The sequence below is a fragment of the Ovis aries genome, chromosome 24 (genome assembly GCF_016772045.2).
Source record: "Ovis aries strain OAR_USU_Benz2616 breed Rambouillet chromosome 24, ARS-UI_Ramb_v3.0, whole genome shotgun sequence".
NCBI lineage: Eukaryota > Metazoa > Chordata > Mammalia > Artiodactyla > Bovidae > Ovis > Ovis aries.
In genome coordinates this window covers 2373239-2394015 of record NC_056077.1, presented here as the reverse complement: position 1 = coordinate 2394015, position 20777 = coordinate 2373239, and the positions used below count along the sequence as shown (strand labels likewise).

Genomic DNA, 20777 nt, shown 5'->3' with positions numbered 1-20777 from the left:
CCTTATGGTGTTCCTCGGTTTCAAGTCATTATTTATCAGTCTTTTCCTGACAGCTATTTTTGTGTCTTGTTTAAGAAATCTTTCTACCTTAAGAACATGAACATACTCTCTTTTATCATATCTAAAAAACTATAGTTTTTTGACATTGGAAACGATTTCTGTGTATGGTGTGAAATCAAAGTCCAAGTTCAATTTTTTCCATAATGTTCTTCAGTTGCTCCAGGATTGTTTATTAAACCCCACTGCTCTGAAGCATTGTCTCTGATACCTAACAGTGCATTTGTCTGTCTCTTCCTTTCCATTAGTCTATTTGTCAACTATAATTTTAATTACTACTGCTTTATGATAAATCACAAAATCTGGGAAAGCACATTTTTCTCTCATGTTCTTCCTCAAGAGTTCTTGGCTCTTCTTGGTCGTTTATATTCCCATGCAAATCTGAGAATCAGCTCATTGAGTTCTATTAAAAAAAAAAACTGCTGGAGTTTGGACTGGGTAGGAGTTAGATGTTACTTGTTCGCACAATTCATACGATTATGCTTGAGAGTGAGGTGCTGCTGAAAGGAGTCTGGCAAATTCCCCTGTCCCTGTGTCTCTCTGATCCTGACTGTTCTTCTCTGACTTCTCAGTCTCCTCTGCAGTAGAAGAGGCCATGTGACACAAGCCCCTCCCCACACTACTTCTCTTGACTTAACCAAGCTTTTGATTATTCTATTTTCTATTAAGTTTGAAAGTTTTACACTGTTTCTAGCCTTTTGCTGGTGGGCTCAGTAATCAATTACCAGATCTACTCTGCTGCAAAGTCTAAAGTTAATCAACATCTTTACTCTCCTTCCAGAAAGTATTTATCCCCATTGACTTCTGACTTTATCTCTTCAAAAATCCTTTTATATATTCTAATTCCATCTCTTAAAAAAACAAACCATAAAGACATTATCATCATTATTATTTTATACAATATATAGGGATTTCCCTGGTGGTCCAGATGCTCCCAATGCAGGGGGCATGGGTTACATCTAGATCCCACATGCCTTAACTAAGACTCTGCATATCCAAAAAAATTTTTAAGAGGTAATGCATTAATACAATGATATCTTTGTTTTGTTTCTCAACTGGTTCAGAAATTAAGGAGGAGGGAAAGGCATTATTTACTGGGCTTCTTAAAAATTAAAACTAATCTAGTAAATTAGTTTACCAATACAAAAACTATGGTTTTTCTAGTAGTCACGTATGGTGTGAGAGTTGGACTATAAAGATAGCTGAGCACCAAAGAATTGATGCTTTTGAACTGTGGTGATGGAGAAGACTCTTGAGAGTCCCTTGGAATGCAAGGAGATCCAACCAGTCCATCCTAAAGGAGACCAGTCCTGAATATTCACTGGAAGGATTGATGCTGAAGCTGAAGCTCCAATACTTGGGCCATGTGATGCAAAGAACTGACTCATTGGAAAAGACCCTGGTGCTGGGAAAGATTGAAGGCAGGAGGAGAAAGGGATGACAGAGGATGAGATGACTGGATGGCATCACTGACTCAATGGACATGGGTTTGGGTGGACTCCAGGAGTTGGTGATGGACAGGGAGGCCTGGCGTGCTGCAGCTCATGGGGTCGCAAAGAGTCAGACATGACTGAGCGACGGAACTGAACTGAACTGAACTGAAAAAAAAAAAAAAAAAAAAGAGGCCAAAATGTTTCTGCCATACAACCATAGGTCTGATTTATGTTGTATTAATATACAGTGATTACTGCTTCAGATTAGAACTGAAAGCCCTGTACTAGACTTACTGAGAAAATGTAGAGGAATTCCATTTGTTCACTCACTATCAGGTCTGCCATCTGATTTGAACAGATAGGTCAGATGACCAGGAAAACCTAATTCAGTGAAAGCATGAGGACTCTAAGAAATATTATCCTTGGATTTTTAACATTTCATCAATTACATTCTCAGAGAATCCTAGATGTTTATGGTCATATGCACTTGCATTTCCTTCAGCTGTTACACCAGACAGCACTTGCGGGCTATCCCGTGCCTTTCAGGAAAGAACACTGATCATAAATAATCAAGACAGTCTTATCACGAGAACAACTTTAGCATAGGCCCAACCAGTCACTCTGATTCCCTCAGTTTTAACAAATAGACTTCATTAAGCATCTACAGTCATTCACTAATGTGGAAGGAATCAGATACACCATTTAAAATCTACTCTCTCCCCTGTAAGTATTTGTGATTTATGGGATCAACACTGCTTTGTTAAAGAAAATCACTCACCTTCAATAAATTCTGGTCAACTTAACATCTTTTATTAAATTTTAAGCACCCTTAATCCATTTAGCGGAGAAGGCAATGGCAACCCACTCCAGTACTCTTGCCTGGAAAATCCCATGGATGGAGGAGCCTGGTAGGCTGCAGTCCATGGGGTCGCTAAGAGTCGGACACGACTGAGCAACTTCACGTTCACTTTCCACTTTCCTGCATTGGAGAAGGAAATGGCAACCCACTCCAGTGTTCTTGCCTGGAGAATCCCAGGGACGGGGGAGCCTGGTGGGCTGCCGTCTATGGGGTCACACGGAGTTGGACACGACTGAAGCAACTTAGCAGCAGCAGCAGCAGCAACCCATTTAGACCATCCCAACTTAACATAGAAATCCATTGGTAGGTGATGCCTCTCATCTGGCCATTGGAGACTATCCCAGGGGCAGTAAAGAGACCTGAAAACTAGACCCAACTTCAATTCCTATCCCTGCTATCTGCTGCAAAACCAGCTGTGTCATTTGGGATGTGGACTCTGGTGATAAAAACTAACACTGAGCAGTGAAGCAACTTGCTGGAGTGCTCAGAGTGGATCATCCTAGCACCGCTGAAATGTGAAACAGTTTCACTCAGTAAGTACTGAGACCCCACAGGGCTCAGAGTCCTACATTTAGATTGATATGTTGGCTGCAATCTTCTGCAATGATGTAGGTGTTGTGGAAACTCTTCAAACTTCAGAAACATGAGACAAAGGAAAACCTGGCATTGTACTTTCCACCCCAAAGTGTGCAAGCTGTAAGAGAGCTAGAACATGTCTGATGAAGGTCCCTTAGACTAGCTTGTTGTGAAAGAAGGCCCACCTGGAGGCCTATGAGGATATAATATGGTATCTGCAACAGCACAACATCGTCTGTGAAGTTCTAAGGGGTTATTTGAACTTCTGATCATAACTCTATGCATTTTAGATCCATACAATTATATAGGCATATAATTCCCTAAATCATCAGCACGCTCTAGTTTTTCCCCAAAACTACATTGCAAGCTGCACAGTCTAAGCTTTGTTCCATATTTCCTAAGTATTCCTTACAGTACCTATCATCGATGTAAGTATTGTTCCAAACACCGAATAAAATGAACCAGTCATGTTCACTTGGAAATAAACGTCAACTTTGCCTATCAGGAAGTGGCAAGACATCAAGGCAGTTTACCTTGAGAAAGGTAAGGCTCACCTCTTGCTTCATATGTGGAGATTAATCGGACTCCCAGTGCCATGGCAACATTGGAGAAGAGGCAAAAGGTAATCTTTTGGAAGAGGCTCCTTTGGGTGTATGTGAACGTAAGGTAGAGATAAGGGAGGTAGGTGAAGAAGAAGATGATGCCTCCTGAGGCAGTGGCAACATGAGCTGCAGATTCAGAAGGCAGAAATGAAAAGAGTTTCATCAATAATGCACAAGCAGTCTTTTCAGAAATTTTGATAGAAACCTTTTACACTTGCACTTTCACTATCAAAAGATGAAGAGGATTTGCTGTACTTTAAAAAAATGAATACATCTTATGAAAACGCGCAAGCATTTAACTTCCTAGAGCTTTCTCTAATAGTGCATTAATAACATCTCCAACAGTAAAAACCGTCTTCTTCAAAGATGAAAGTGCAAGTCACTCAGTCGTGTCCGACTCTTTGCAACCCCATGAACTATGTATATGTATCTCCAGGCCAGAATACCGGAGTGGGTAGCCCTTCCCTTCTCCAGGGGATCTTCCTAACCCAGGGATCGAACCCAGGTGTCCCGCATTGCAGGTGGATTCTTTACCAGCTGAGCCACAAGGGAAGCCCAAGAATATTGGAGTGGGTAGCCTATCTCTCTCCAGGGGATCTTCCTGACCTGGGAATCAAACAGGAGTCTCCTGCGTTGCAGGCAGATTCTTTACCAACTGGGCTGTCAGTTCAGTTCAGCCGCTCAGTCATGTCCGACTCTTTGCGACGCCGTGAATCGCAGCACGCCAGGCCTCCCCGTCCATCACCAACTCCGAGTTCACTCAGACTCACATCCATCGAGTCAGTGATGCCATCCAGCCATCTCATCCTCTGCCGTCCCCTTCTCCTCCTGCCCCCAATCCCTCCCAGGGTCAGAGTCTTTTCCAATGAGTCAGGGAAGCCCAAAGATGAGCAGTAGATTAAACAGCATCTATGGAGCATTGCCTGGCACCGTGGCTAGCACTTTAGATACAGTATCTTATTTAATCTTCCTAACCTCCCTGTTTTCCAGAGAAGGAAATTTATTTATTTACCCACATTAAATAAATTTGCTCAAGATCATGGGACTCATAAACAATTGGTCAAGGATTCAAGATTTCCCACGCCCTGAAGAAAGCTGAGTGCCAAAGAATTGATGCTTTTGAACTGTGGTGTTGAAGAAGACTCTTGAGAGTCCCTTGGACTGCAAGGAGATCCAACCAGTCCATTCGGAAGGAGATCAGCCCTGGGTATTCTTTGGAAAGACTGATGCTAAAGCAGAAAGTCCAATACTTTGGCCACCTCATGCGAAGAGTTGACTCACTGGAAAAGACTCTGATGCGGAGAGGGATTGGGGGCAGGAGGAGAAGGGGATGACAGAGGATGAGATGGCTGGATGGCATCACCGACTCGATGGACATGAGTTTGGGTGAACTCTGGGAGTTGGTGATGGACAGGGAGGCCTGGTGTGCTGCAATTCATGGGGTCACAGAGTCGAATACTACTGAGCGACTGAACTGAACTGAACTGAAGCATAGTGGTTTCAGATCTGGAGATAAACCAATCAAATGGAAGTCTGGGAAATGAGTATAAAATAAAGGCAAACATTTTCGTTCTAGGAAATTAAGAGAACAAAGATCAAAAATGTAAGGATTGCATACATAACAGAAAGAACCACCGTTAAGGCATCAGGCAGCCCTTCACTGAGCCCGACCACATGAATGATGGCTGACTCTGGGTCTCCTCCAGCTTCTCTGAATTTGCTTCTTTCGTAAAGGCTGATAATAATTGCTAACACGTTCTAAGTGCTATCATTTTCCAGAGAAATGGATATGGCATCTTTGGATCTGCTCAAGGTCAGGATAAACACTGAGAGGCAAATGCAGTGCTCTGAGGCCAGAATAAGAGCTTCTGATAAGTAACAAGTAAATCTAGTTGTTGGTCTACTTGATATATAGTAGTCTGCATCTGTTAATCCCATACTCCCGATTTATTCTCTCCCTTTTCCCTTTGCTAACAAGTTTGTTTTCTATGTCTCTGAGTGTGTTTCTGTTTTGTAAATAAGTTCATTGGTATTTTTTTCAGATTCCACATGTAAGTAATATCATATGATATTTGCCTTGCTCTGACTTACTTCACTTAGTATGATAATCTCTAGGTCTATCCATGTTGCTACAAATGGCATTATTTCATTCTTTTTTATGGCTAATACTCCATTCTCTATACACCACATCTTCTTTATTCATTCATCTGCTGACAGACACTAATGTTGCTTTCATGTCTTGACCATTGCAAATAATGTTGCTATGAACATTGGGGTGCATGCATCTTTTTGAATTACAGTTTTTCTCTTTTGCAGATATATGACCAGGAGTGGGACTGCTGGATCATATGGTAATTTTTTTAAACTTTTATTTATTTATTTTTGTCTGCGCTGGGTCTTCATTGCTGTGAGCAGGCTTTTCTCTAGTTGAGGTGAGCCAGGGCTACTCTCTAGCTGCAGTGCACAGACTTCTTGCTGTGCGGGCTTCTCAAGGTGCAGAGTATGGGCTTTAGGTGAGCTTCAGCAGTTGTGGTGCACAGGCTCAGCTGTCCCATGGCATGGTGTATCTTCCTGGGAAACTGGAAGGTCCAGGAAGATCTGAACCAGAGATCGAACCCATGTCCCCTGCATTGGCAGGAGGATTTTTATCCACTGCACCACCAGGGAATTCCCCAAGTTCTCTTAAACCCTCTTTTTTTTGTGTCGCCAGCTGCCAGGCCTGTCCTCCATCAGTGTTTCTATCTGCACCTCTCCAGGTTGACCCATGACTCAATTTTTCTGCACTCTTTGGCATCACTTCTTATTATTTTTGCCTTTCATGATTCATCTATTCTACCTATCATTTTAGAGGTAACACCCCTCCTGACAGAACCAAATTCCCAGGAGTTCCTCTTTTATTATGGCGTCTTACTATTGTTATGCCACAACTTCACAATCAGGACCTGGAAAATTATCTGCCCTGGATGTCTTACCCCTTCTTTCCTTCCAAATGTGATTTATCATTTCCATCTATTTTGAAATAACATTTAGAAGCCCAGAGAAGCATAAAGGTATACATATATGGAGATAATTTCACATGTCTTTCATGGTGAATGGAATTATTCCATTGTTAAAGTAACCATACAAGTGAAAAATTGACTCTGAAGGAATAATAATTAATGCCATAGGTAATGGACACAGCAATGCTACCAAGAAAAGAAGTTATAAACACACTCCCTGACAGAAAATTGTATCAGGACTCACCTTTTTGGAAGAAAGTGCTGATCATGAATGCAAAGAAAATTGTGGCAATTGCAAAACACATTAGAAACACAAATATCAAACTAGGGTCACTGTTTCCAAACACTGCTGACTTGTCAAACTACAAAACAATCACAGGTGCGCATAATTATTACATGGAAAGAATGAAGGCGTAAAAGACCCTTAAAACAATGTGTACATTTTAAAAAACCAGGACTATCTTAAACAAAACAATATATATGTAGGTTTTTAAGGCAGACCTTTAATCCGGCTTCCATTACCATTTACAAATCATGCTCTGTGTGTATACCTTTTCTAAGGAAAGCATAAGTTTGAATTCAATTTCTGGCCCAATGTGAATGTTCTTTTTGCTTTAATAAGAGAGTTTATCCTATTTACCATTATAACTACTGCAAATAATTTTAGTATTCTTTTTGATATTTTATATCTCCTCTTTTTTTATTTTCAGGCAATTTTCTTTGTTTATATATTTTGCTATATAGTCTGAGTTTTCCTGCCTTTCTACATTCAAAATGCCCCAATTTTGGTAATTTAGAAGGCAAATTTTCATGTATCCATATATTATAATTTAGTTATTAAACACAAGTTACTGAATTGGAACACAAAATTCCATTGACAGCATAAAAGGAAAAATTAACATGATACCTGGGCATAAAAGAACATTCTTAACTTTTACAATAGCTATTTTCAATTATTTACAGAGCACAAAATTTGCTATGTTTTAAAGTTTATAACTCAACTTTCCTAATGAACTACTCACACTCAGGCCCACTACTTGAAGACTGGAGAAGTGGAGGGAGGGCAAAGCTCTCCCAGATCATAAATTTCAATGCTTCCTCTGCCAAAGGCTTAGCAAATACCACCACATGTCAACCTGAGGTTTTTAAAATGTTCATCAATTACTGTGTTTTCACCATCTCTTGAATCTCACCACCGCCACCCACACCACACCATACTTTCCCCCCATTATCTTCAGAGCTTAGCACATCCTGAAAGACAAGAGACATGTACCTCTATGCAGAACAGAAAGGTCATGAAAGAAACCACAATGGAGGCAGAAATGAAGAACACGATGAACCAAGCCACCCAGTGTTGCCAGCTGTGCAGCCCCATCATGCACATATACTCCTAGAAAGAGCGAAAGAACCAGACGTTACAGGGTCTTCAGGCTCAGTCTGAACTGGTCTGGTTTAGCTGTCTGTTACTGAAGCCTGAGCAGTCTGGAATAAAGGGTCCCATGTGTGTCCTGGGAAGAGGCAGATCATGGATGTGATGGGGACTGAGTTGCAAAGAAATCAACAAACCAGACAGTGGCGTTTCTCTGGTAGAGACAGACCTTGGATCAAAATTATTCTTCTTTGGCTATGGTTAGTAAACTGCTGGTTCATTCATTTATTGAACACTGACTATCCGTGAATGGCTCCTATGGCCCTGAGGATAGAACCTAAAGTCCTCGGCATCCTGTGCTCTGGTCACAGAAAATCTTCCCATAATTCAGGAAACACATCTCAACCTCTATGTCTTTTTTGTTTGCTTTGCCTCTCATACATGTTGCTCTGACCCTTTCTTCTCTCATTCTCTCTTTACCTATTGAAATCTTGCTTGATTTTCAAAACCTAGTTCAAGTGTTACCTGCTCTGTGAAGCCTTCTCTGCTCAGCTCCGCCCTTGCCCCATACAGCCATCACATCCACACATCCCATTACCCAAGCACTGGGGGCTCCTTTGTAACGTGTGACCTTACCACCATGAATCACCCGAGGAAAAGGACAGTGTCATTTTTATCTGTAACTCACACGCATATGTCTAGCAAACACAGGAGAAAAAAATGTCTGGTAAGTGAATAAAAGCAAAGCTCTATGCTGGGTACCATGCAGAAAAAATACTACAGGCAGAGCAACTGCATTCCAAAAGTTCACAGTCTCGTACTGGAGATAAATATGTGGTAATAAACCTGTATACTCCATGCCCTAAGTACAGAAATAGAGTTTTTATCTTTTATAAAGACCAGAAGAGGTAGTAGGTCAAGGAATCAAAAACGAGTTGGTTAAAGCAGGGAATCACAAAAACGACATACACGATTTAAAACTTCATCTTTACATAAACACGTAATGTGGGCCAGTACTGGGACGTCAGAACACGAACTCTTCTTCTGAAGCGTGTGCTGCTCATGGAGCACTGGAGCTCATGTGACTGTGCTGGGCCTTCACTTGGGTGCAGGCTTTTCGCTAGGGGCTACTCTTCATTGTGGTCCACGGGCTTCTCACTGCGGTGGCTTCTCTTGCTGTGGAGCATGGGCTCTAGGAACCACAGGCTTCACTAGCTGCAACACACAGGCTCAGTAACTGCAGCTCGGGGCCCCAGCACATGCGCTCTGAGACACCAAAGGCCTTCTGATTTCTTATTTAATATTACATCTTCTGTTGTATGTGCTTTTGTGTGTATGTGTGATTCCCTTTGTTTTCTATCTTTTGGTATATGGACTATATTTTCTTTCTTTTTATTTTCTCCAGGGTTTTTAATAATTAAATGTCCTACTTTTCAATACTATCTGGTGTTTTCTTTTAAGCTTTTCAGAAGTGTTCTTTATTCTTGTCTAGAGAACAAACTCCAGTGTGAAATAGGAAACATACAACCAAGTCAATGATCTGAGTGAAAATATTCAATGCCCACCCCCTTCCCTCCACCAATCTGTTGTTGAAATGACTTAACAAATAGGAAAGAGAAAACTCCCTCCCTGAACTGGCAATGAAAAAGGGTTTCCAACAGCACACCAGAAGCTTCTGGCTTCCGTGGAGCTTTTCAGTCCATGCAGAGCCAAGTGGAGAGGCCTGCCATCAGGTCCTGTCTCACCAGCACCCGTCACAGTGGGTTAATATCCCTACCTTCCACCGCGTCTGATCAAGCAGGAAACGCCCCACCCCCCACGGCCTCCCACAGCAGACTGATCACATGAGAAGGCAGAGCAAACGAGACATCACTGTTGAGGCTAAGCATGGCTCACGGAGCCACTGGCCACCTATTTTACATAAGAATCAACAAAAAGAGAAGAAAGCAGAGAGACTGAGAAGAGAAGATTTTCTTAAAGAGCGAAAAGTGAGGAGAGAAGTAACAAGAGAGATTAAGTAAGGAACAGAGGAGGGCAGAAAGATCTACCCTATCTTAAGTTGTGGCTTCTAGAGAACGCTCCCTGTCTACCCTGCCACAAAATAAGACTGAGTTAATTTTGGATGATTATTCCTCTCATTTGTCAGTTAGTCAGTTCACAAACATTTTCGCACACCTATCATGTGTGAGGCAGTGTGCTGGCAAGTCAGGAACCTAGGACAGACACTCCCCTTCTGAAAGGAAGAGTTCACCTAATAACATGAGCTAATCTGCAAGCCGGTTAAGATGGTGAAAGAACATCCAAGTTCCAACTCACTTCAAAGGCTGCTCTCATACCTGAAGCCGCCTCTCACCTGCCCTGGCCGCCCTCCTCCCCTGGCCATTGTTTATTAGCAATTCCCACACATTCCTGGCCACCTGTCTGTTATGACAGGATTACCTTCAGCTTTCTCTCCTTCTCCAGTACGATGGAATTGATGGTGATGAGCTCAATGCAGATGAAGCTGAGCATAAGGAAAAGAGGGAACTCATTCTGAAGGACGAGGAAGAAGAGGTCCCGGACATATGCACCATGCGGGAATCTCTTCAGAAGCACAGTGAGGCTCTGAAACAGCCCGGTCGTCTCAGCGGGAGCGTGGTGCCACATGATGGCTCTATCTGTCGCGTGCTGTATGGCCAGGAAGCCTTCTTGGTAATATCCTGCATGAAAAACAGCGGGTACAAGCACAGGAGATTAGGAACAAAGATGCAAAACAGCTGATAATCAGATGGGTGACGGCTAGCCATTCACATACAGTCAGGAATAGAAAAGGCACTGCTATAGCCAAGGTGCTACAATATAGAAGAAAAAGTCACAGTGGGACTCGTGCGGCGGAGGGAAGGTGTCTTTTATCAGAAAAATGAGACAGACAAATGAGGGATACCCAACACAGCCATCGTCGGGGCAGGGGGGCATCTCCTCCCGAGTCCTCAGGCTCTGGGGAGGGTGCCCACTCTGCAGTTGTGCTCTCCACCACACAGGAAGAGTCAAATTCAAAGAACTTGGAAGACGGAGCCCCTCTCAACTGCTGTGACCTGTCCCTGAACTGTCCCTGCTGTAGTCCAAGGGTTATGGTCACTGAATTTTGCTGCCAAACCTCAAAACCAGTCTTCACCATAAACAACCCTTGTTTCAATACAGCATAGCTGGTGTGCCAAGGTCAGCTTTGGGGAACAATACATAGACCGAGAGGCAAAGATCCCTGGTCCTGGAGTTTTCTAAGAAATAATAGCCCACGTCCAAGCAAGGGTCACCAGCCCTCCACACTGGCAGAGCCGAGCAGGGTATGCCAGCATTAGGGTAGAGAGGACCGAGGTCTTCTGGTGCCTGAGACCTAGGGAGGCCTCCAGATATGTCAGGATGAGAAGGGCAGGAACAAACTGTTAACAATAGAAGTCTGGGAACTGTTACATATCCGTGCTTGCAAGCAGGAGAACTGCCACAGAACTGCTGACAGCCTCTCTAGAATCACATGAAACTATAAACCCTGGGCCTTGGATTCCCACTTGGGGGGCTTCCAAGCCCAAGGCTTCAGGTCAATAGTGTGGCCACTCTACAAGGCGCTGCAGACTGGCGACTTAGTTTCCTAAAAGCAGTTCATGCCCAAGGGCGCAGAGGACGGTCACCCTAAACCCCTCATGAGGACAGAGGCCAAAACACGACAGGGGCTTGGAGGGCGCGAGTCCCAGAGAGGCCTGGTCCATGCGCTCCAGGCAGGAGGCCACTGCTTACTGTGGAGGAAACAGGAGGCACGAGTCTCCCCGCCGCCCCACTGTTTTCCCTCAGCACAGGGAGCTAACGGCAAGGACACACTGTTATAAGCGGGAACATAGAGAAAGCGCTCATTCTTGAAAAATGCTGCCATTCTTCTCGAACAATTCAGTATCATTACAAGACAATTAGCGGCTAAACTGCTGGACTAACTTACTCTAGAATGTAAGCATTTTACTAAATGCCACATTCCTTTTTTTAATGTTAATTTATTTGGCTGCACTGGGGCTTAATCGTGGCACGTGGGATCTTCAGCTGTGGCATGTGGGATCTAGCTCCCTGACCAGGGATTGAACCCAGGCCCCCCACATTAGGAACACAGAGTCTTAGCCACTGGACCACCAGGGTAGTTCCCTGAATGCCACATTTCTAAATGCACTGCTTCAGCCTCTTCTGAAATGTTAGTTTAGCAAGTGTTCAGACACAAAAGCAACACAAACGGCATCATTAAGACTGGATGAAACCAGCTGACGATGCACAGAGGCTTCCTCACCTGGAGCTCCCCCTTCAGAAACTCCGTAGTCTCGGGGCTCTTGGCTTAGGTTCGGAGGATAAAGAAAGGATGTGAGCCAGCCCTGCATGTCATCTTGTTGGAGGATTAACCTCAAGGATAAATAATTCCTCTGAAAGAAACTGAAGCGCAAGTAGTACTTAACCTATGAAGAACAGAGAGAAAACAAAGGCAGTCATGAGATCGAGGAACTCAGAAATGGAACAGGACCCAGCAAGGGTGTGCCTGACATTAGCTGTGACAGGAGGAAGGGCACCCGCGCTGGGAGACATCCTCTGGGAGCACACACGGACATGTCTTCCCTGCATCCTTCTGTGACCAGCCTAAGAAACAAGAGGGGTCACAACTCCCATCAGGAAAGCAGTGCTGCGCAAAGGCTCTGAGTGCAGGCTCTGGAGCCAGACCACCGGGATCCAAACCCCCATCTCCTAATGAGCAGCCACGGCCATCTGGGCAAGTTACCTAACCTTGCCTAGGTTTCCTCATCAGTAAAACAGGAATGATGTTAACAGTACCTACCTCCAAGGTGCTGTGGGATCAAGTAAGATGGTCCCTGGGATGGGCTTGGCATTTGTAAGTGTCCAACATCGTGCACCAGTTCTAACAACTGATTGTTAAACTGTACCAGTTCCAGTTCAGCCACTTAGACAGGTCCGACTCTTTCCGATTCCATGAACCACAGCACGCCAGGCCTCCCTGTCCGTCACCAACTCCCAGAGCCCACCCAAACTCATGTCCATTGAGTCGGTGATGCCATCCAACTATCTCATCCTCTGTCATCCCCTTTCCCTCCTGCCCTCAATCTTTCCCAGCATCAGAGTCTTTTCAAATGAGTCAGCTCTTTGCATCAGGTGGCCAAAGTATTGGAGTTTCAGCTTCAGCATCAGTCCTTCCAAAGAACACCCAGGACTGATCTCCTTTAGGACGGACTGGTTGGATCTCCTTGCAGTCCAAGGGACTCTCAAGAGTCTTCTCCAACACCACAGTTCAAAAGCATCAATTCTTTGGTGCTCAGCTTTCTTCACAGTCCAACTCTCACATCCATATATGACCACTGGAAAAACCATAGCTTTGACTAGATGGGCCTTTGTTGGCAAAGTAATGTCTCTGCTTTTCAATATGCTGTCTAGGTTGGTCATAGCTTTCCTTCTAAGAAGTAACCATCTTTTAATTTCATGGCTGCAATCACCATCTGCAGTGATTTTGGAGCCCAGAGATATAAAGTCAGCCACTGTTTCCACTGTTTCCCCATCTATTTACCACAGCAGAGCACAAAAGCTATACATCAGTGGTTTTCCCATGCTAAAGCAGAAATCAAATATTCTGATATTTAAAACATTGCCTTTTCTTTAAATGAACAGATCCACTATATCTGAAGTCCATGGGATTAGTAATAATGACAATGACTATTCCTTCTGGAAAATGCCTCTGCTCCATAGGCATAAAACTCATTTAATCCTCACACTAGTTCTATGAGTTAGGAACTACTATTAATTCCATTACACTGATAGAGAAACTAAGGCCCAAGAATGACAGTGGCTGTCCCAAGGTTACACAGGAGGAAGAACAGAACTGGGACTCCAGTCTATGGGGTTGGGCACTGAGGCCCCCTTCTGTAGCCCAGTGGCTGAAAAGATGCCATCCTGCACCCTCAGGACACAGGCTCGCTCCAAAATGTCTTCTCTTTCGAAGAACAAGAAAACAGGACGTAAGGTATGAAATCAGGAGTACTGTCTGATCTCCTCTGGATATAAGACAGCCACCAGCCAACAAAGCTGATGAGGCACAGCTCGGTAATAAGATCGCTTACTGAACTCGCGTTGAAGGCAGGCATCATGAGAAGACTGTGACGGAAGAGATGCTCTTACCTCAAGTGGCAAGGGTTCCATGCTGTCATTGAAGTCATGATAAAAAACAATCCCAGCCAATACATAAAAAGCTTTGGGATCTTGAATTATGTACTTTTCAAACAAAGGTACTGAAGAGTAGCCTAGAACTACAAAGAGAAAACCCCAGTTAGTGAGTGGTTGGCAGGGGAATGAGGATGGGGGTGTTAAATGCTCCCCAACTACCCCCTTCCACCCCAAAAGATACGGACTTCCACCTCCTCGGCTGGCAAATGTCACTCACTCCTTCATCCTGCAAACAAATGCGCACATCCTACATAAGACACCCAGAACCATCATGGGCAGTGGGAATGCATAATCAATGATAACAGCTAAACCTCTGTAGGGTCTCAAAGCTCATGTGTATTTGAGTTCTTCTAGGCTGACTCACTGGAAAAGACACTGATGCTGGGAAAGACTGAGGGCAAGAGAAGGGGCAACAGAGAATGAGACGGTTGGATAGCGTCACCAACTTGATGGATATGAGTCTGAGCAAACTCCGGGAGATGGTGAAGGACAGGGAGGCCCAGTGTGCTGCAGTCCATGGAGTCACAAAGAGTCGGACACAACTTAGTGACTGAACAACAAAGCTGCACTTGGGACTGACGTAGATGGAACACAATTCTTGTTCACATGAATGAGAAAATTATCACTGCATTTCCAGCTTCTCTTCATGGTTATAAAAACCAAAAGTGGACACAAAATCATCAAGAAGTATAGCTGCTCTGAAGAATTAAGTTTTACAGGTCACCTGCCCTCACATCAGACTGGCAATTCAGGATCCTCCTTGAGAATAATTCTTTCTTGGAAGGTTGAAGGTGTGACTACACCACTGAGCACGCAGTGCTGCCAAGGGCAATGTTTGATTCCTCGGAAGTAACTAGAAACCTGTGAGACTTCTGTTCCTTGATCCCTGGGTTCAGAAATGTCACCAACACAGGCCCACCTTTGCCCTTTCTTGTTCCCTTGCTTGTGATGAGTGCGTCCGCCCAAGCTGGAGATGCCCGTGTTCAGAAAGCTTTTCTCTATTGCTGTTTTCTTCCTGTCATTTGTCACCTTTCTTTCTTCCAGAAATCTGAACAGACGAGCTGGGACTTCCAGACATACCCTTCATGTCTATCCCCTCCTCCTTCATACATATTCCTTCATCCATTTCTTGGTCTCTTGGCTTTACAGTCTTAAGAGGCTTGACTTTACCTTCCCCATCACCAACAGAACTTCACACATGTCCATCCTATTATTTCCATGAATGTTATTTTGATAGTCATTTTTAATTTCTAAGTCCTCTGTTTCTTCCACTGTTTCCTTTTTTATGGGGGCCGGTTTCACTTTGGAGTGGCAATATTTTCTCAAATGTCTCTGAAAATACGAATGAGAATTTTTTATCAACTAGATTAAAAAACAAAAACAAAAACAGGGCATGTACCTGGTAGAACTCTGAGTAATCCTAAAGGTTAAACAATGGAGTCCTTCAGCTACCACTGGCTCCTGATTCCTTTATCATGACACAATCTCTGTAAGCCAATTTCTTTTGTATACTAAAAAAAATCCATGACTTATGTTTTTGGTCATGATGGAGTAACAGAGATTGAATTTATCCTCCTACCACAAATAACCAAAAAATTGGACAGGCAAGAAAAGAATAAAGTTTTTCAGACAATGGCCAATACACAGCACAGCATTATGATTCCTGGGAAGAGAAACAAATAAGATGACCACTAAGAGTGCTCTGGTTTTCTGTCTGAAGGCACATTTCGGACCACAGAACAGGGAGGGGGAACCCAAGTGGAACGCAGACAGCTATGTGGCTGTGTTGACAGAGGTTTGAGTTGGAAGAGTCTGAAGTGGCTTTAAGTTGCAGGCCAGAGTTCCCAGGAGAAGAAGGCTGCGCTGGGAAATGGCCCCAGAAACCTGCTCAGAGGACCCTTTAATGACTCCTATGATGTGCCCTGCCTGGGTGAGCAGGACAGGATGGGCTCAGTGGTGCCCAGAGCCCACTGAGACCAAGAGGCACTTGAGTTCTGACCAGCCAGTGGGGACAGTTCCTGGTGATCACTTGAGGTATTCAGAAGAGTCACACCTTAGTAATGGAATAAATTAACTTTAAAGCACAAGCTGTTCCACACCTTGCCCCACACACAAAGAAGATTAAAACAACTCCTGAACTTTACCTTTTTACCAGAACAAAACCCACTCTAGATTAAACCACCACTTGATCCACAAAAGCTGAGACTTGATCCATTCTCAAACTGTATGATCAAGACTTTTCCGTTTTGTAGAGAAGTTCATTTGAACCTTTTTCTTAGATTACACATATAAGCATTGTCATATGGTGTCTGTCTGTCTCTGTCTGACTTCACTCAGTGTGACAGTGAAGGTGAGGGATAAATTGGAAGACTGTGACTGACATATACATACCATTATATATAAAATGGATAATAAGTACCTACTGTATAGAACATATTACTATACTCTGTAATGAGCTACAAGGGAAAAGAACCTAGAAGAGTGGGGAGATATGTGTGTGTGTGTGTGTGTGTGTGTGTGTGTATTACTGATTCACTTTGCTATATTCGTGAAGCTAACACAATGTTGTTGCTGTCACCGTCGTCGTCTAGTCATTCAGTCATGCTCAACTCCTTTGGGATCCCATGGAACTTCTAATAAAATTTTTAAAAAAAGACTTTCTTTTTCTTCCTCTGTATTACTTTTTTGATTACTTTTTTGATGTTAGCAGTTTCTGGGACTAAGACTTCCCAGCTGAAGTTCTAAATGGAATAATGAGGGCCCTGTCTCTTTTCTTCTACATTTTGTCACTTCATCTCTCTCTGTGTTGTATTCTGAAAGTCTCCTTCAGCTCTGTCTTCCAGTGCACCAGTTTTACCTTCAACTGAGTTTTGTATTATATTCTGATTATTTTTCACTTCTAGAAGTTCTGTTTGGCTCTTTTTCCCCCCTCACATCTGCTAGGCAACTCTTATAGTGGAATGCTATCTACAAACACTTTCAGGTTGTCTTTTATATTTTAAATCTAGTAAACATGGTGATTTCATAATGTGAGGCTAATAATCCATCATCTGAAGTATCTCTGGTTCTGTTTCTGCCGCCTGTCATTCACACTGATCTTCACCCTTGCTCTCTTGCTTCCTGGTATGTGCTCACTGACTGTGACACATCTGTGGCTGCCCTTCTTTGACATACAGAATCATGGCATGTTCTTGCAGAGGAGGGTAACATTTGCATCTGGCCATCAACATCTCACTTTGTACTTTGAGGGGTTTTCTCTTCTCCTTTTCTTTTGACAACCAGGGGATGTGAATCTGGGCTCCAAACCCCGGGGGCGGGCGCTCCTGCTGCTGTGCTGTTTTCTCAAAGCCCCTCCGGGGTGGGAAAGAGGCTTGTCCCCTTCCGGCTCAGGCTTACAGTGCGAGTACAGGCATTTGGGGTCCCAGCTCCATGGGAGATGGTCTCCTACGAGACATCCCACCTGAATGAGCTCAGTTCCCTCTTGTATGATGCAGGTTTCACAAGAAGCAGTTTGGGGATCCCACTGACCTCTCTCTGTGCTCCTTCCTTCACCTGGATTTTTTTTTTTTTAATAAAAATATCTAAGAGTGCAGAAGTACTTTAACAATACGATAAAGAAAATGTAGGTTAAGAAGAGTTCATTCAAGACAATCCAATTTTTGTCAGAAAAAAGGAAACAAGTGTGTATACAAGGCTTTAAAAAATCAAAGTGAAAGTCACTCAGTCGTGTCCAACTCTTTGTGACCCCATGGACTATACAGTCCATGGAATTCTCTAGGCCAGAATACTGGAGTTGGTAGCCATTCCCTTCTCCAGGGGATCTTACCAACCAAGGGATCGAACCCAGGTCTCCCACACTGCAAGTGGATTCTTTAGCAGCTGAGCCACCAGGAAAGCCCATACAAGGTTTTAAATAGCACTTATATCTGGGTGATAGGATTATGAGTACATTTGCCTTTTATCCTATACAAAGATTTGTTGTTGTTCTTTTGTTTCCTTAGCCTTATTTAGGTTGCCTTTTTAAATACATATATATACATACACACATATTTTGTTAAATTGTACGAAATAGTATACTTACAGGAAGGCATACAAAACACAAAGATTCAGTTTAATGAACACTTATAAAATTAACATCTAAGTAATTAATCCCTGGATCAATATATTTTTCAGTTCAGTTCAGTTGCTCAGTCATGTCCAACTCTTTGGGACGCCATGAATCACAGTACACCAGGCCTCCCTGTCCATCACCATCTCCCAGAGTTCACTCAGACTCATGTCCATCAGGTCGGTGATGCCATCCAGCCATCTCATCCTCGGTCGTCCCCTTCTCCTCCTGCCCCCAATCCCTCCCAGCATCAGAGTCTTTTCCAATGAGTCAACTCTTCGCATGAGGTGGCCAAAGTACTGGAGTTTCAGCTTCAGCATCAGTCCTTCCAAAGAAATCCCAGGGCTGATCTCCTTCAGAATGGACTGGTTGGATCTCCTTGCAGTCCAAGGGACTCTCAAGAGTCTTCTCCAAAACCACAGTTCAAAAGCATCAATTCTTCAGCGCTCAGCCTTCTTCACAGTCCAACTCTCACATCCATACATGGCTACTGGAAAAACCATAGCCTTGACTATTTTATTTGTCTTGATAGTTGGGTTGGTCCAAATAACCTAGAGTGCCATATTTCCAGAGGCAGAACAGCAATCATCTCTTTCTCAGAGATCCCCAGGAAAAAATCTTGCTGTTTCCTTGAGTCTTACTGAGTTATGTGTCTTCCCTGGAGAAACCCCTACAGTGAGGGGACTGCCAACTAGTACAGAGAAATTACAACTCATCCTGCACCCAGGGCGGAGCCAACATGGCTCAGAGTGGGAGAGGAGCCAGGCCTCCAGGGAGGAATGGGCTCTGTGTGTATATCAAAAGGGTGGATAGAAAGGGAAGAAAAACCCAGATGTCTATCGTGGTTTGGAAGAGATCATCAAGCTATTGCTTGTCCTTACTTCTAGGCTGGAGGATTTGCTTAGGGGAATGGCCTGAAGGTATTAGTTGCTGTTGTCCAGTCGCTCAATTGTGTTCAACTCTTTGCAACCCCACGGATTGCAGCCTGCCAGGCTCCTCTGTTCATGAGATTTCTCAGACAAGAATACTGGAGTGGGCTGCCATTTCCTCCTCCAGGAGATCTTCCCAGCCCAGGGGTTGAACCCGCATCCCCTGCATTACAGCCAGATTCTTTACCACTGAGCCACTAAGGAAGCCCATGGCATAAACAGGGGAGTTTAACGTTTATTCCCTATCTCTTTAATATTGTTTGCAATTTTCAATGCAAGGAACTTTTGTATTTATTGTAAATTTTAAGTTCCTTAAAAAAATTTTTTTAATTCCATAAAAATACATCCCAAACAGTTAACAAAGAATTCTGGGAAGTGGGATCAGGGAAGAGACTTTAACTCTGTTAACTCTGTTCCATGTCACATATGGTTCTGTAATAAGGTGAGAGCTGTCTGAGGACAGGAGTGAGCCATGGGAACGGCAGGGAGGTGGGAACAGGTGAAGACTGCAGTGTCACAGCACTCAAGCAGCAGAGAATCCCAGGCAGGAAACGCATGAGCGCAGCCCCGCATGCTGAGGGCAAAGGAGAGGAAGCGCTGGGCCTAGCAGTCAGCAAGCCATCTTTCCCTCATGAATGTCTGTGGGTACCAGCCCCTTCCAATCACCGCTCCAGAGGACAGCCAGAGAAATCTTTGTACAACAAATGACACTGCAGTCTAACCTGTCTTCTCAAAAGCCCTGCAATGGACCCCTTCTGCATGCAGAAGAAAGCCCGACGCCCTGACAAGGCCAGCGAAGCTCTGCACACTGTGGCTCCTACAGACGTGCCTGACCTCACCTAACCCGACACGTCAGCTTCACCTGCTGACTTCCAGAGCCTCAGTCACCCCAGGGACTGGCTGCTCGCTGTCCCCCTCCTGGATAGCCCCTGAAACCCACCACCCTCCCATTTCCTGTGGGTGGATCATCGTGTTTTATCACACTTATCACCTCATCAGGGAGGATTTCTTTTTAATTTTGTAATCTCGTATTTATAAAAGGTAGCTGAATTAGAATAGTATTTTAGAATACTAGGAAAACATAAAGCACAGCTTTCGAAACAGCTTCCCCACATGCTACACCTGAGGACCTTTAAAACAACTGCCACATTGAGTGGCACTCAAGTCAGGGAGTAGAACCCTTTCTTTTCACTTTCTGCCTTATGTATTATTAGAACACTTTATAAAAACATATAATTATAGTAACTTTGAAAAATTATTCCACATTTTGAAAAATTTTATCTACCTAACTGCATTCATTCATTCAGTAAGTATGTCCTGAACACCTACTGTGCACCGGGCGCAGTGTGTGCATGGAACACACACGCCTCTGCCCTGTGGCGGAGGCAAAGCGCTGCGGGGAAAGGCAGGCAGTGCACAGGAGCACAGTGAGCGGCAAGGCTTTAACTAAACAGCTATCAAGATGCCATGAGCACATCCAACAGGATTCTGTGAGAGAGAAAAAGGCAGAATTGGGAAACCTAAAACTTACATTCCTAACTGCCATTTTTAGCTGAAACCAGAATGATAAGAAGGAAAAGCTGGAGGCAAAGGGTTCTGTCAGAGGGAGGA

General features: G+C 43.8%; 1 protein-coding gene across 1 annotated transcript in view; it reads right to left on the bottom strand.

The window, feature by feature from the left end:
* The window catches only part of LOC101115931 (ATP-binding cassette sub-family A member 17), a 101029-nt gene that overhangs the window by 62861 nt on the left and 17391 nt on the right, over nt 1-20777 (bottom strand). The window contains exons 3-8 of the mRNA XM_027961952.3: nt 14085-14212; nt 12199-12361; nt 10335-10594; nt 7800-7916; nt 6771-6888; nt 3480-3653 (exon numbers count right to left, since the gene is read on the bottom strand). Of these exons, the coding sequence (XP_027817753.1) occupies nt 3480-3653; nt 6771-6888; nt 7800-7916; nt 10335-10594; nt 12199-12361; nt 14085-14212 (960 nt within the window). The remainder of the gene's footprint in view (nt 1-3479; nt 3654-6770; nt 6889-7799; nt 7917-10334; nt 10595-12198; nt 12362-14084; nt 14213-20777) is intronic.